The 17,611-nt window shown below is 39.5% G+C and overlaps 1 protein-coding gene across 1 annotated transcript in view; it reads left to right on the plus strand.

Moving 5' to 3' along the window:
- chinmo (Chronologically inappropriate morphogenesis) overlaps positions 1 to 7,959 on the plus strand; it is a 54,473-nt gene extending 46,514 nt beyond the window's left edge. Inside the window, 4 exon segments of the mRNA XM_001357086.4 lie at positions 547 to 764; positions 830 to 1,644; positions 1,734 to 1,881; positions 1,952 to 7,959. Coding sequence (XP_001357122.4) covers positions 547 to 764; positions 830 to 1,644; positions 1,734 to 1,881; positions 1,952 to 3,217 — 2,447 coding nt within the window. The 3' untranslated portion in view covers positions 3,218 to 7,959.
- Positions 7,960 to 17,611: the final 9,652 nt, after the last annotated feature.

A 17,611-nucleotide genomic window follows, 5' to 3' on the forward strand; every position in this document is an offset into this window, starting at 1 on the left:
AGACCCACAGATAGAGAGAGAGTATATATAGTGTACATATGTATTTGTATGTATGTATATAAGGGCAGCGAAAGGGACTGTGAGACTAGAAAAAGGGGGAGAGAAAAGCTCATTGTGTGTCTGTTTTTGTGTGTGTAGTCAAGAGCAAGGAAATCATTTCCTTGCTTTTCGCTTTTTATTGTGCTACGTGTTTATGTGTGTGTGGCGCTCTCTCTCTATGCATGTGAATGTAAATGGGTGGGTGTGGGAGGAAGGAAGGATGGGGAGATTATACTACTCGTAGTATATATATTTGACATGATTTTTTACGAGTTCAAGGTCTTGGTTTCGCCGTTTTCGGCGCCACCTGTTGGCTACTGCTTATGACTGGGATGAGATGCCGGTAGACTTGCTTTAATGGAAAGGGAAATTGTTAAGGAAGCAAAGATTATTAGCGTTAATATATGGAGGGATATGTTAAGTAGGCAACAGAGATTTTATTGGAAGCCCTTTAAGCCCTCTAAACTGCCTAAGGGATACTAAATTTACCCCTCTTTGTCATTACAGGCGCAGTATTCAAAGCACACAAACTTATATTGGCGGCCTGCTCAAAGAAGTTCGCCGATTTGTTTGAGAACACGCCCACCAATGGTCAGTGCGTCATCATACTGGAGGCCACAACGCCCGATAATATGGCCGCTCTCCTGGAGTTCATGTACAAGGGCGAGGTGCATGTGTCCCAAGAGGCACTCAACAGTTTCCTCAAGTCTGCCGAGAGCCTGCAGGTGAGTGTAGTGGAGTGTTTTTTGAATGGGGCACATCTCTCTAAGGTCTCTATCTCTTCGATCAGGTCAAGGGACTGTCCACAGAGACCGGTCGTCTGGCCGCACAGCAGGCTCAACAGCAACACATGGGCGACAGCTCGCCGCTAGATTCGCCCACAGGGCGACGTAGTATGCGCAACAGCCTCAGTGGTAGCAGCATTATGCCGGGCGGAGGAGCAGGCATCGGGCTGGGAAGTGGTTCCGGGGTAAACTCCATTCCCGGGAGCCTCGGCAATGGTAACGGTCTGAGTCTGGCAGGTGCCCTTAGTGGCATGGCCGCCGGTGGAATGGCAGCCGCCGCCAGTGTGGCGGCCAGCGGATTGAGTGCCTTGGCGGCCAGTGCGAATGCACTGGATCGCTGTGGCAGTGCCGGTGGCAACATTATCGGGGGCACAGCAGCGGGCCATGGACCGTTGAGTGCTGGATCCGGAGCTGGCGGAGCCGGTGGCAATGGAGTGGGTGGCAACAATGGACCCATTAGCCTGGGCAGCGGTGCTGGCGCCGCTCTACATCTGGGCGGATCGACTGGCAGCTTGAAGCAGGAGTGCGACTCGATGATGCATCCGGGCAGTAGCTCATCCTCCACCATGGGGTACACCCATGTGCCGCCCATGTACAGACCCATCTCCTATGAGCCGCTGCGCAAGCGTGCCCTCCGCAGTCCGTATGCCGAGCAGGAGCTGCGTGGCTCTGTGCTGCGCGACGGCTCCAAGAACTCGTCCTCCGAGTGCCCAAGTCCCATCAACAAGCCACCCTATCATCGTCCATCGTCCAGTGCCTCATCGACGGCACCCACCGAAGCGGATACCATGCACTCGGAAAGAGCCTCGCCACAGTCCAGGTGGGTTAACGAATGATTTGATACCTATTGAAGCTGATCCAACACTTATTCAACCATTTTATCTCTTCGTTGTCTTGTCCTGCCCTTAGTCGCTATGAGAACCACAGTCCCAGCACCACAGCTGGCAACGGCAATGCCAACAGTGGGCTGGATCGCATTGTCAAATCAGAGCGTAACAATGGTAGTGCCAATGAGGCAAACGATGATGACCGCGAGCTCATGGATGAGTCAACAGATGTGAGTGCTACCAGCAAACCAACAAAAAGAGTTAAACCAACTAATCCTTTATACTCTATCTCAATATCAGAATGGAGCCGAAGATCTACGAGTGAAGCTGGAGAACTCAAATTACTCCCCACCACCGCCGCCGAACTCTAACACTTCATCGACAACCCCGAACGCACTGCTGGAGAACCTGAAGAATGCGGATGGAACGCTGTCTGGCAATCTGGCCGCATCGATAGCGCCGGCCGACATGTTGAACGTCTGGAATGCCACCAAGATGAATAACAAGAACAGTGTGAACACAGCGGACGGCAAGAAGCTGAAGTGTCTGTACTGCGACCGCCTTTACGGGTACGAGACGAACCTGCGCGCCCACATCCGTCAGCGTCATCAGGGCATTCGTGTACCCTGTCCGTTCTGCGAACGGACCTTCACCAGAAACAACACGGTGCGGCGGCACATCGCCCGTGAGCACAAGCAGGAGATCGGACTGGCGGCTGGGGCAACCATTGCCCCTGCCCATGTGGCAGCCGCGGCGGCTGCAGCGGCGGCCGCCAATCATTCACCATAGGAAGCGGCCGCAACAGCAGCGGCAGCAGTAGTCATGAGCGCCCATAAGGAGGCGGCGAAGCAGCGTAAACGTAAATCACTCAAGATGGCACTCGAGAAGTGCATGCAGCGGCGGGATGCGATGGCCGCAGTACCGGAGGCGGTAGGAGGGGGCGAGGAGGCGGCGGCTTCAGAGATGGAGGCGTCATCGCAGGCGTCGGGGGCACACACAATACACACGAGCGGTTCAGCGGGCACTGAACCGTTCAGCTACGAGCAGCAGCAACAGAAGATGCACCACGAGCTGGCTCAGCAGATCAAAGCGGCGATGGCCGTCGAACAGGCCCAGCGGGCCGAGGCCGAGGCCGAAGCAGAGGCCATGGACACCACGATGAACACAACGGTTAATACCACCCTCACAACCACAACCACCAACACCAGCCACACCACAACGGGCACCAGCGACGGTGGCAGCGGCAGCGATGCCGAAGCCGAGGCCAGCGATGGTAGCCTCGAGCGGATGCGGACTCAGACGAACATGGAGGTGGACATGGAGTCCGTGCCAGAGCCACAGCCCGGCTCCGAGCTCGTCGTAGTGGAGCCGAAAATAGAGCCCCTGTCGGACACTGAGGATGAGGACGAACACGATCATCATCTGCACATGTCCGAGCCAGAGCCGGAGCCTGAGCCGGAGATCTACAATCGAATGCCACACACGCCCACCAACCCCCCCCACACTATACCGCCCAACGATACGCCAACATTGACCTCCACGCCCAAGGTCAATGTAGAGCAGTAAGAAGGAGAGAAGCCCCCCAAAGAAGCTGCATAGATTTAGGTTAAGAATTGATACCGATAAACGGATGAAGGATAAAGGAGAAGGAGAGGAGAGTGATTTACAAATGATTTACGCGCGCGCTAAGAAGATGAAAAAGAAACAGATGACTACTGTTGCAACTGCTGTTGCCCTCGGAGACCACCAACCAAGCAACCTGGAGGCCCTGGCACCAGAGGCCCAGGGAAAATTTGTACTAAAAAAAAACAAAACAAAGAATTAACTAATGTTTCATAAGATTTGTATGACAACGACAACATTACACACATGCATCACACACAAGCACACTACATCACGCACACACACGAACAGAAGGCAGTATTTGATGTCCAACTTTTTGCAGAATTTTGCATTACAAATATTTTTTGGAACAAGCCACAAAAAGGATATAACAGACCAAAAATGATTTATAACTAAATGGAACGAATGAAACAAACTACACATAAAAAAATTAGTGATATTTAACAGAAACAGAAGCATTAACCAGAACCAGAAACCAGAAACAGAAACAACTACAAAACCAGATACAGAACAATAATTGAACAGAACACTACAAAAAAAAAAACCGAACAGAACAGAATAAACTATAAACACTGCAATCCGGCTGAAAAATTGTTTTCAGGGTGCTAATCAAAGAGAATTTCGCAAATTGCAAAGCTCGCAAACTGCAAAACTGCAAGATAATTAAAACTAAAACTATAAAACAAACAAATAATAGTGAATGCAAAAAGTTTGAACGTTTTTGATTGGTACAGCCTCAAATGTAGACAAAAAAGATTAAAACAAATGTCAGATGTTTGTTTTTTTCGTGTGTTGAAAGAGTAGATCGATCGATCGGATCGATACGACTCAATGACTGTCGCGTATTTATTTTTGATTTCCTAAAGTAAAAAACACACAACACAAACGAAACGTAAAGCTAAAGAAAACTGAATTTAGAACTATTAAAAAATAGCTGCAACAAACAAACAAACAAAAATAAGCAAACTACAAAGCAACAATAGCAACAACAAAACCGCAACCACAAGTACCTGCAATAATTAAATAGTATAAACAAAAAAGAAACAAAATACAACATAGCAAAGAGAAACGAAATGAGACGAGAAGATGATAAATGCCTAGGGAAGAAATACGGGGTGCCACAGGCTGCTTGGAACCCCTAACGGGCTTACCTCACTTCCAAACTGCCGTTTGTCCAAGGTTTTTTGTAAATAATTTTATTAAATTTATAATACGAAAAGGCAAACGAGGTATACAGTCGGGATATGTGATGGAAAGCCTCCCATATGAGGGCCAAGCCTCCTGGCACCTCTGCTTAAAACCAGTGAAAGATTTGCTTTAAAAGAAGAATACTAATACATTAATTTTTTTTGTTTCTTTTTGTTTTCTTGAGTTTTTCAAATCAATTTTAGGCCTCGAAATTTCAAAACCATTTAGCTTCTTTTGGCGTAAAACAAAAAGAAAACCGAAATTCAATTTAAAAGTTTCTTAAGAAAGTAATGAGAAGAGAAAAAAAAAAATCATTGGTAAATTGGGTGCCTATATAAGAATATATAATTAAATGACTACTAGTGAAATTTTATAAAACAAAGAATATATATAACGATGAGGGAATGATGGAGGATGAAGAAAAACAAATAGGAAAGAAACGTAAAGTAAATGTAATTATTTTTTAAAAATTGTTTAATTCTAGCCAAGTGTGAAACATGTTGATAAACGAAAACGAAACGATGTAAAAGATTCAGTAGCAACCACTCAAAAACGTTCTCAAAAACTTTCAGCGCAACAAACAACAACAACAAAAACAGCAAAATCTACAGCATGACAAAATTCAAAATCATAACAACTTTTGGCACACCTTTGGAAAACATTTTTCATACAAAAAAATGCACCAAAAATGAAAAAAGAAAAAACCACCAAACAAAAATTCAAAATTAATTATTTCGGCTCTTATAATTTCGGAAGGCTACATCAAAGGGGAGGGAGGAAAACTAAATCCAAGCCCACCTTCCCCCGCTAGAAAACCCACAAAGAACAAGCTGTAAAATAACTAACAAAAAAACATAAATATTTGTTGTAAGCAAAGATTGAAAGAAAACCCCAAGTGGGAAACAGTCCTCCACAGAGCGGACAAAACCTGTAAATACATTTATCAATATGCATACATATACATCTATATACATACATATGTGTGTGTCTGCAGCATATATGTGTGGCCTCAGTTGTATAATGGAAAGCCTAGATATACATAGATATATAGTATATATACATTGTAATACATACAGCACTAAGCGCATATGTAGGAACACTTAGGCTCGCCAACAGAGAAACAGAGAAGAAGAGAGAGAAAGATATAGAGAAGGGTTTAATTTGATTTTGAGACAAGCTAACTGAATTTCCATAGCAGGCAATAGCAGGAAGTCCCCTGATAACTACAGGATGTCCACTCTGATAACCAGCCAGACAACTCCATAGAAAAGCTAACAAAATAATAGCCAAAATGTTGAATATTTTAAATATATTAACTGTTGAACCACACACACAAACACATACAAAACACGCATACTATACAAAATCCACGCATGAAGGAAGCTCGCTCTTTGGGCTCCGATTTTTTAAGTAAAGTTAAAATAGTTCTTACTTAACCGACACCCAGTTTGTTCTGTGATATCGTTTTGAAGTTGCAAATGAAGAAAAGGTTTTTATTTTCATTCAATTCGTTTTTATCGTTCTATGCTTAATTCTTCCCCTATAAAGATGAAAAGCCCATTCGAATTTCAATTTGCCTTCGTGTTGAGAAATAGAGACAAAAACAATAGCAATATTATACAATTAAAACATGGCAATATTTTTAACCAAAACTACCTCTTTGCCGCACACGCTCACACACACGACCATACACACACATGAAGATAGAGTACCCCTAATAGCAGTCCTGAAGACGGGGTTCCCCATCAACGTTCGCTGGAGTCTGAATTACATTTTATTTTTAATTACGTTGATGGGACTCCATCCAAGGACTGAAACGAGGTCCAACCCATTAATCAATCAATTAACCAATCAGATCAGTCCGTGAATCAATCAAACAATATTTAATATTCAGGGGTTTATGATTAACCATAATATATGTAATACTTTTAGCTCATTTTTTAATTTAGTTTTTATGCTAGGTTCTTCGTTTTCGTTTTTGAAATTAGACTGTAATCAAACTCAGGAACTCATATACCTCAGGAAGCAACCTACCTCTTTGTGTTTTTTTAAGCTTTGTTTCGACTAATTTTACGATTATTATTATTATGATTACGATTACGATTATGATTTCGGTTTCCATGGAATGTGGGGTGGAAATACACAAACTATTTTGTTGTAATTGAAGATGCTATAAAGGAAAGCTTTAGTTTTTAGTTCGTTTATTGATTAGTTCACACGGTACATGCGATTACCAATAACCAATAACCAATTACCGATTAACAATAACTAATTTTAAATGCAAAAGACACACACAACACCAACACACACACACAATAGCTATAATGGGAAACCAAAACCAGATCGAACTGCAATAGTAAACTGAACTACCTCAAAAGCCATAGACTGCGCAGTAACGAAGTAATGAATACCTACATATATTATTTTATACACTTTTCATTTCATTTGGTTCTTTTTGTAAAATGGTGACGCCTACACACACGCCACGCACATACATACATACATATGTACACAATGGAAAACTTTTGGCTAATTAAACAAAATTCGGTTGAAAAATCCACCACAGATTTTCCTTTGGAATCCATAAATGTAAATATGCGCTGAAGCTTACACAAATTAAAAATTAAATGTAAAACATAAAAAAAATATACTTTCGCCTAATCTCTAATTATACGGATATATATGAGTATCCTACAATTTTACCATGTACGAGTATGTCTGGAGAGCAGAGCAGATGTAGGCGAAATACGAGTACGACCAGGATTAAGATCATTTGTATACATACATTTTTGGCAAAGCAACTAAATGAGGCATGAACTAAATAAAAAAAACACACACATAATTCTATATGATCCTACTATAAACAAAAATACAAAGAAATTATTTAAGGCTACCAAATTTACAAAAAAAAAACAAAACAAAAAAAAAGAAAATAACGAAATAAAGAAAATCCACAAAAAAAGGATAGCAAGAAAAACGAATACAGTTAAATGAAAGTATACTTTTCCTTGAGCCGAGTGCCCAGAGGCCAAGAAAAACTCTAAAACTAAACAAAATTGAAACCCCAAACGGTTATAAAAACAAAATGAGAAGTTAAAACATTTCTACCTAACGAAAGTGGAAAATTTTCTAAAAGAAACTTGCGTAAACAAGCAAACTAATTGCAAAAACCAACAATTTTAGGCTTAAACTTTGGCTAAAAAAAAAAAAAAAAAAAACAACAAAAACGAAAATATGTAACAATTATTAGACACATGCAAAAGAAATCTATATATATGCATCAAATATTATACAAACGTAAATATTTATTTGAAAAGAAAACAAAGAGAAAAATTAAAAAAAGGAAAAATATTTGTATCTATAATCAGAATTTAGGCCCAACTTTTCGACAAGAAGGCGTAAAATAATTTCTTTGTAAAATATGTTTGCAAAAAAAAAACAGGAAAGAAATATTCCCCGAAAGCATAATTAACTTAATCTAAACGTAAAATAAAAAACGAAAACAAATGTCGCCATTTTGCATTTAGAGCGTACAGTACAGAAAAGCACACGAAGCGTGACTCCCAGAAGAGAGTCGCAAAACATTATTGTACATAAAAACTATATTAAAGAGTGTATTGTGTATTGTATATTCGTAATTCTGGAATCAGTTTAGTTACCCCCTACCCCTCTTGCGTTGTAAAAACTATTTTTAAGCAAACACAAAAACCGTAACGAGAATAAAATGATAGCGATATACATACAAATATATAGTACATAATAGTGTGTGCACAGGTACAAAAGAAAATTAAGTTAAATTTCGAATGAAATTTAGTGCACGAAACATTTTGTAAGAGATCGATGTAATTTTTGTTATATATTTTTGTTAGTAATTGTTTTTCTATTAAATTTTTAGTGCAACAGCAACGCAACCCACGGAAGTCCTCCCCGCAACAAGCCAATTGTACTTACGATTATGATTCAATTTCAATTTTATTTTTATTTTGTGACCGTACCGTTTGTCTCAAAACCCCATTACAGTCCACCCCACCCACCACCTATTACCTATTATGATTACATTACTTTATCTAAGTTATTTCAAATAACTATAAAAAATGCGAAGAACAGCACAAGAATATAAGGAAGCACAGAACCGAACCCAGTTTATGTTTAGGAGGAGGCAAATTAATGTAATATATATTTTTTTATAATTTTTAATCATTTTTCATGTTTGTTCTGTTCGATCGCAACAAATTGGCTTGTTCAAACACACATTTTTCTAATTTGTAACCCTTACGTTTAAATCTAAATTTATAATCTAAACACACGTAAATGCTAAAAAAAAATGCAACTAAATAAATGTTAAACCCCAAAAACAAAAAACAAAAAAAACAACACAAAAACCTCTCGTAATTGGCAATTTTCATTCCACAAAATTTCTCCCTTTACAGTACACTCTGACAACATATGGAATTCCTACTCCCCGCTCCCTCCTTCGATTTTAATTGTAACGAAAATATGTATACTAAAATTTTATAATTATCGAAATTAATGAAATGGAAATCAATGTGTTTAGGCCTAAGCGACTTTACAGTTCAGTTCAATGCGAAATTGGAGGAAGAGAATTCTTCCTTTAATTAGTTGTATTTGTGCATACGATATCCGACTATATATCCTATCCACCTCCTATAGGGTACAGTACAATACACGTCTCTACACCCCTCTTAATGTGTAAATCAAGTTGTTGTAAATTTGTCTAACATGAGAAATCGCAGCGAGTACAAATTAAATTTAATATATGTGTGTACACGTTATATTTGTTTTAGTTATATATTTTCATTTTTTCAGTTGGATTTATGTATATCTTTTTAGTAATTATGTATGTGTAGGTCACACTTAATGCAAAAAACAAACAAAAAGAAGCCTACAAAAAACTTTTGGAACAATGACAGTACAAAATTTCAGGTAAAACGAATAACAAAATTTAGCAGATAAATTAAAATTTAAAGATATACATACATATGTATAAAAACGATGAGAAAGATGAAATCGTACAAATTTTTCGGAATAAAGAATAACGTAAAAATAAAGATAGGAATAACTTTTGAGGAAAAAGTGAAGACAGTTGGTGTGACTTTCAGGATTGAGTGTTGATTGAATTTAAGTTTACATCCGATCGAAGAGTTTCTTTCATCATCTTTTTGATTAGCCGTCACTTTTTTGGTTCCTTATTTGAAATTTGAATGCAACAAGACTTGAGTTACACATGACACAAAAGAGATATATTTGTCAATGTTAAAAGGGAATTCGATTCAACTTTGTTCTGAACTGCAAAGTTTTCAAATCAACCAAACGAAGTTTTCATCATTTGAAATCAAATAAGAAAGAAAGAAAGAATGGTTTGAGAAGTGACAACAGTCGAACACTTTGAGAATAACGTTTGAATGTGAATGTGTATTTAAATGTACTTTAACTACGTGAATATGTATATGTAAAAGGTAAAAAAAAAACTTGAAAAAGGAAAAAAAGAGAATAGTTTTAAACGAAGCAAACTCAGGGCATTATCAAGACTCACGAAGAAGTATACATGCATTTAAAAAAAAACCAACTCTTTTCGATATGTATTACAATTATATTGGTAATGAAAAACCAACAAAAAGAATGTAATAATCATGCTAACGATTATGAACAACTCAGGAATTAAATGTTAATGGAAATATTTTTAAAAAATTAAAAACGAAATGAGAAACGGCAGTCAAGTAAACATTTTCACAAGTTGTGCAATATTCTTAAAGTTTTCTAAATACGTAATAGTATTAATACTCTAAAAAAAATAAGGTTGAAAGATAATACAGGCAAGAGATCAGTTAAGAGTCGAGAGTTGAGATGAGATGTTCATAAAGAAGGGAAGTGAAGGCATGGATCGGAATGGTTAGGCATGAGATGGGAAAGGTGAGAATAGGTGAGGTGAGTTTTTGAAGCACATGAAGACTAGGCATGTACTTAAGTAATTAGTAATTACTACTCTTTTAATATTTTCTTTTTACCACCCACACAACAACCAAAAAACAACTACAAGAACTACAAAGAACATCCATTACAACCAACACAGAAACACCAGACACACACACACGCATACATATAGTACACACACACAAAGACACACTCAAAATAGTGAAATAAATAGCTAAATGAAAATGAGTTTATATAAAGAAGGAAAACATAAAACTGTGATTACATTTGATTGTCTTGTCGAAGCGTTGATAAGTAAATGTTGCATAATTATTGATCGAAAAGAAAATGGCAAATACGAAATATGAATGGAATGGAATGGATTTTCTGAAACCGCTTTTGAGTTCGAGTATTTGCGTACGGTCTGTCCGGTCTGTCGACAGTGCGACAGAGAATAAGTAAATAAATATTTAATTAGCCGAAATATTAAACTTCAAAAGATCTTCTAAGGAAAATACAAAATAAATTTATCTAAGTTATTTGGAATTATTAGTAAAGTCTGCTCTTATTTTACAATACCTGTAACGGCTATATTCACGGCTGAAACTGAAAACAAACTGAAGACCTTCGATTTAGTTCCGCATTTCACTGATCGATTTCTGTATGTAGTGCACTTTAGTTAAAAATTAAAGTCTGAGATTTTACATTAATGTATATGGTCGAGGTATACACCTATTGAAAGGGAAATCTACAAAATAAAACGATTAATTAAGTTTATTGAACTACAGAAAAAACACGCGTATATGAATTTGACTATGGCTATGTATGTATGTATGTATGTAAAAATCAAGAAAAGCAAAGAAGGGAGACGAAGATGGAGAGGTAAAGAAGAAAAAAGGAATGAAACTATGCTATACTACATTTTCAAACCAGGAATATTATTTCTATATATAAATGTATGAATATCCAAAAAAAAACCCAAGCGACACATTTAAGTAACAGCTTGAATATAGTTTAAACACAAATTCGGATTAAAAATTTACGATTATGCCATACATTTTTGTGTAACATATAAAAAACTACGAGTAAGCTAAAAGAACAACAGTCACGGAAAAGAATAAAACATTGTAACAGAAACTCACAAAAGTATGAAGTCGGATATGGAAAATTGAATGAAATTAAGCATAAAAAGTATATGAACGAAACTAAATTCAATAAACTTGTTGCTAAAATATAATAAAAAAATAAAATAAAAACCAAGAATATTAAAAGTTTCCATTGTGGGGCGTAGATAAAAGCCGGGTTAAATCAAATTTAACGTATATAACTGTAAAACACTGACTGCTTAGCTGTAAAGCTAACAGTGGCGCCTAACTCGCGCTCCTATGAGTTGACACTGGTATCAGATCCCCTCTCTGGGTCACACACCATGCACCTTCTTGAAGTTCATAGGACCACCCTCTTGTCCAATGCAGCAATGTATAAGTCGTGTAGAAATGCTCTTATAGCCATATAACATTAGAATTGGGTAACTATGCTGCCAGGAGCATGAGAGACAAATCGAGATGGTCTTTAAAGGTTGTTTCAGTGGGCTAAGAAAAACCTATTGTTCATTTGTGTCCATTCAACAACTGGCACCACTACCAGTGCGTCAACTTTTCAACATCAAGAAATGTAGGTATATCTTGAAAGAAAAACGAAATAAATCGGAACATTTTCAGAAAAATCAAAAAAATAATGCGTAGATAATTAGCAGAAAGTCTTCGTAAGCCATACCTATATATTTCAATAAAAATGAATAATATCCTTTCACTGACAATAGAACTTTACCTTATTTATAGAAAGCTAGACAAAAACTTTTGTCTAACATATGTTAGATTAAAGACAATAAAATGATTTTATATGCTGTAGCACAATCCTTACAATATATATTATCGAACGCCTGCCAACACCATAATCCAGGTGAGTACGCTTAATATATTCAGTAGAGATTAATACACTGCCATCTTGTAAAGTCTGTCGCGTGAGCTCCTAACCGGCGTGGACTTTCTGCACTCGCATCGCATCATATCATCCATCGAAATACATATGTATGTATGTACATATGTATCTAGTTTATAGAATTATTAGTTTTAGCAGTACATCGATGTGCCAGTTTTGGCGCACAAACCATGTCGTATCTGATTTGCCCCAGCCAGACAGTCCTATCAGAATCAGACCGAGTCTTATCCCAGTCAACGCAACCATTTCAAGATTTCCACCTAACAAACCATCGTCATCCTTCAACATGGTGATCGACAAGGATTTTGACTATGGCAACCAAGGGAGGGGCTACGCGGTCTACTGGATGCTAGATACACGCATCCATTCATTTAGATGGTAACTAAAAATGTTTTCCACTTGTTTATTTATTTATAATAAGCTAAGTTTTGATGAATAAAACTATTGAAAAATCATTCTTGCTGTATCCTTAATCGGCGAAACTATCCCGATTACAAAAAGGCGTGGCACGCCGAAATCGGTTCACAAACAGTGGAGAAAACTAAGTATTTTTAATTGGGGAAAATGTCCTTGATCCTTGATAAGGACTAGCAAATCTGAGACATTTTTCCAATCAAAGGAAGCCAATGCACGCCCAGATCGGTCCACAAATAGCCGAGAAAACTAAATATGTATGGCTGGGGTTTTTGGAGTCCTTATCAAAGGATCAGGGACATATATCTGATCAAGGGAAGCCATGGCACGCCTCGATCGGGCCACAAATAAAGGAGAAAACAAGATGTTTAGGTCTGGGTACAATATCCTTGATCTTTGGTCCTTGATAAGGACTGCATTAGATCAAGGGTGCTGTTCCAAACACAAGAAGATGACGCATGTCCCGATCGGACCACAAAAAGTCGGGAAAACTAAATATGTATGGTTGGGGCGGTTGATGTCCTTACCGAAGGATCAAGGATCAAGATCTGAGCCCGTGACGGCATAACGGCAAAAGCAATATATATACGTCTGGAGTAAATATCCTTTATCCTTGGTCCTTGATAAGGACTCTATTAAATCAGGGACATTTTTCCGATCACAGGAAGCCTTCGCACGTCCTGATCGGGCCTCAAATAACGGAGAAAACAAATCTAGGCTGTAATTTGTTATTTTTGAAAGTGTAGTTCAAGAAATCACCGATAGGGGCGCCCCCGTACAAATAAAATAGCTCGCGGCAAATGGCTGGGATACCAGGCAAACAGAAATCAGCAGAAGGTCGATGATTTTTTTAAATTTCGAGCCCCCTAAGGTATGCTGCGAAAATTTTTTGCAGTTCCTACAGTTGCTTGCTGCTGATTTCTGTTCGCCTGGTATCCCAGCCATTTGACGCGAGTCTTTTTTTGTACGGTGGCGCCCCTATCGGTGATTTCTTGAACTACACTTTCAAAAATAACAAATTACAGCCTAGATTTGTTTTCTCCGTTATTTGAGGCCCGATCAGGACGTGCGAAGGCTTCCTGTGATCGGAAAAATGTCCCTGATTTAATAGAGTCCTTATCAAGGACCAAGGATAAAGGATATTGTACCCAGACCTAAACATCTTGTTTTCTCCTTTATTTGTGGCCCGATCGAGGCGTGCCATGGCTTCCCTTGATCAGATATATGTCCCTGATCCTTTGATAAGGACTCCAAAAACCCCAGCCATACATATTTAGTTTTCTCGGCTATTTGTGGACCGATCTGGGCGTGCATTGGCTTCCTTTGATTGGAAAAATGTCTCAGATTTGCTAGTCCTTATCAAGGATCAAGGACATTTCCCCCAATTAAAAATATTTAGTTTTCTCCACTGTTTGTGAATCGATTTCGGCGTGCCACGCCTTTTTGTAATCGGGATAGTTTCCCGGATTAAGGATACAGCAAGGATAATTTTTCAATAGTTTTATTCATCAAAACTTAGCTTAGTATAAATAAATAAACAAGTGCAAAACAGTTTTAGTTACTATCTAAATGAATGGATGCGTGTATCTAGCATCTAGTAGACCGCATAGCCCCTCCCTTGGTTGCCATAGTCAAAGTCCTTGTTGTCGATGGCTAGGTTGAACGATGACGATGGCTGGTTAGGTGTGTATCTTGCAATGGGTGCGCTTCTGTCCTAATGAGATACGATTCTGTCTGGCTGGGATAAGACTCGGTCTGACTCGAAAACGCCTCGCTCATGCTTGGATGGGACCGTCTGGCTGGGGCAAATCAGATACGACATGGTTTCTGGCAAAGCGTAGGGTACATATGTAAGTCCTGTGTGAAGGAAGATAAAATTAAAAATGTGTCCAAAATTATATATGGATTCGCTTACACGTCGTGAAGCTGAAGCCCAGCGTTTGATCCGGCGGTTTATGAAAGGGGGGTGGCTGACAGTATTTCCTGTTGGCGTAAACCAACAACTCCGCCGTCGATCACTGGTCACTGCTGCAGCGGACCGGGCGCCACATTGTCAGGCCAGCTACACAGCAGCATCATCACGACAGGCCAGCCAGTGGCTGTCACAGAGGACGAGGAGTTACGGCGGAATCACCCGTGGAGGAGGTACCGACAGTGAGCGAACTGGAAAGACGAAGAAAACAGCGTGGAAGGCAAGGAAGAGGGCCATGGCAGTGGCCGGGCCAAATTGTCGGACAAAAGGCCACAGCCTCGCGAGACAAGAATCATGTCCCGAATCATGCCCCTGGTAAACAAGCGCATCGGTGACCGCGGGCACGCAAGTGTTACTCCTAGCAACCCGAGGGTGCGACCTGCTAAAAAGAAAGGAAGAGTTTTATAAAGTAACAGTATTTTAATGATATGCAAATATTCGGAAGGGTATATCTCAGATAAATAGGACGAGATCGGTAAAGGACCAACTCTCCAGTCTGTCGAACGGCATCAAAATGTCAACAATGAAAATGAGGCCAACTTTTGGCAAATTTAATGATGTAACCATCATGATTATTTGCGAAAATCGTGAAAAAATGGATGTCCCTTTTTCTGATGGCAGTCGATTGGCAGGACCCTCCCGATCTCGAAAAGACATGCCGCACTCCGATCGGCTGCCGTATAGCAGAGATATAGCGTTCAGAAAAAACCAGTACTATGATGAAATGCAAAATATAAATCTTCAAAAGGCTATATCTCGACTATTTATGGGACGATTGTTGAAAGACCAACTCTTCCAGGATCGTGAGGGTCCAGACTGTCGAACAGCATCAAAATCTCGCCTATGAAAATGAGGCTGATTTTTGGAAAATTTAATGATGTAACCATCATGATTTTTTGCGAAAATCGTGAAAAAATTGATGTCCCTTTTTCCGATGGCAGTCGATGGGCAGGACCCTCCCGATCTCGAAACGACATGCCGCACTCCGATCGGGTGCCGTATGGCAGAGATATAGTAAGCAGAAGAACCCAGTACTATGATGAAATGCAAAATATAAATCTTCAAAAGGCTATATCTCGACTATTTATGAGACGATTGTTAAAGGACCAACTCTCCCAGGATCGTGAGAGTCCAGACTGTCGAACAGCATCAAAATCTCGACTATGAAAATGAGGCTGATTTTTGGCAAATTTAATGATGTAACCATCATGATTTTTTGCGAAAGTCGTGAAAAAATGGATGTCCCTTTTTCCGATGGCAGTCGATTGGCAGGACCCTCCCGATCTCGAAAAGACATACCGCACTCCGATCGGCTGCCGTATAGCAGAGATATAGCGTGAAGAAAAAACCAGTATTCTAATAAAATGCAAAATCTAAATGTTCGAAATTCTATATCTGGGATATTTATGGGTCGATCGGTGAAGGACCAACTCTTCCAGGATAGTGAGGGTCCAGACTGTCGAACGGCATCAAAATCTCGCCTATGCAAATAAGGCCGATTTTTGGCAAATTTAATGATGTAACCATCATGATTTTTTGCGAAAGTCGTGAAAAAATGGATGTCCCTTTTTCCGATGGCAGTCGATTGGCAGGACCCTCCCGATCTCGAAAAGACATACCGCACTCCGATCGGGTGCCGTATTAGAGATATAGCGTTCAGAAAAAACCAGTACTATGATGAAATGCAAAATATAAATCTTCAAAAGGCTATATCTCGACTATTTATGGGAAGATTGTTGAAAGACCAACTCTTCCAGGATCGTGAGGGTCCAGACTGTCGAACAGCATCAAAATCTCGCCTATGAAAATGAGGCTGATTTTTGGAAAATTTAATGATGTAACCATCATGATTTTTTGCGAAAATCGTGAAAAAATGGATGTCCCTTTTTCCGATGGCAGTCGATTGGCAGGACCCTCCCGATCTCGAAACGACATGCCGCACTCCGATCGGGTGCCGTATGGCAGAGATATAGTGAGCAGAAGAACCCAGTACTATGATGAAATGCAAAATATAAATCTTCAAAAGGCTATATCTCGACTATTTATGAGACGATTGTTAAAGGACCAACTCTCCCAGGATCGTGAGAGTCCAGACTGTCGAACAGCATCAAAATCTCGACTATGAAAATGAGGCCGTTTTTTGGCAAATTTAATGATGTAACCATCATGATTATTTGCGAAAATCGTGAAAAAATGGATGTCCCTTTTTCCGATGGCAGTCGATTGGCAGGACCCTCCCGATCACGAAAAGACATGCCGCACTCCGATCGGCCGCCGTATAGCAGAGATATAGCGTTCAGAAAGAACCAGTACTCTAATGAAATACAAAATCTAAATCTTCAAAAGGCTATATCTCGACTATTTATGGGACGATTGTTAAACGACCAACTCTTCCAGGATCGTGAGGGTCCAGACTGTCGAACAGCATCAAAATCTCGACTATGAAAATGAGGCCGATTTTTGGCAAATTTAATGATGTAACCATCATGATTTTTTGCGAAAATCGTGAAAAAATGGATGTCCCTTTTTCCGATGACAGTCGATTGGCAGGACCCTCCCGATCTCGAAAAGACATGCCGCACTCTGATCGGGTGCCGTATGGCAGAGATATAGTGAGCAGAAGAACCCAGTACTATGATGAAATGCAAAATATAAATCTTCAAAAGGCTATATTTCGACTATTTATGAGACGATTGTTAAAGGACCAACTCTTCCAGGATCGTGAGGGTCCAGACTGTCGAACAGCATCAAAATCTCGACTATGAAAATGAGGCCGATTTTTGGCAAATTTAATGATGTAACCATCATGATTTTTTGCGAAAATCGTGAAA

This window comes from Drosophila pseudoobscura, chromosome 4 (genome assembly GCF_009870125.1).
Source record: "Drosophila pseudoobscura strain MV-25-SWS-2005 chromosome 4, UCI_Dpse_MV25, whole genome shotgun sequence".
Taxonomy (NCBI): domain Eukaryota; kingdom Metazoa; phylum Arthropoda; class Insecta; order Diptera; family Drosophilidae; genus Drosophila; species Drosophila pseudoobscura.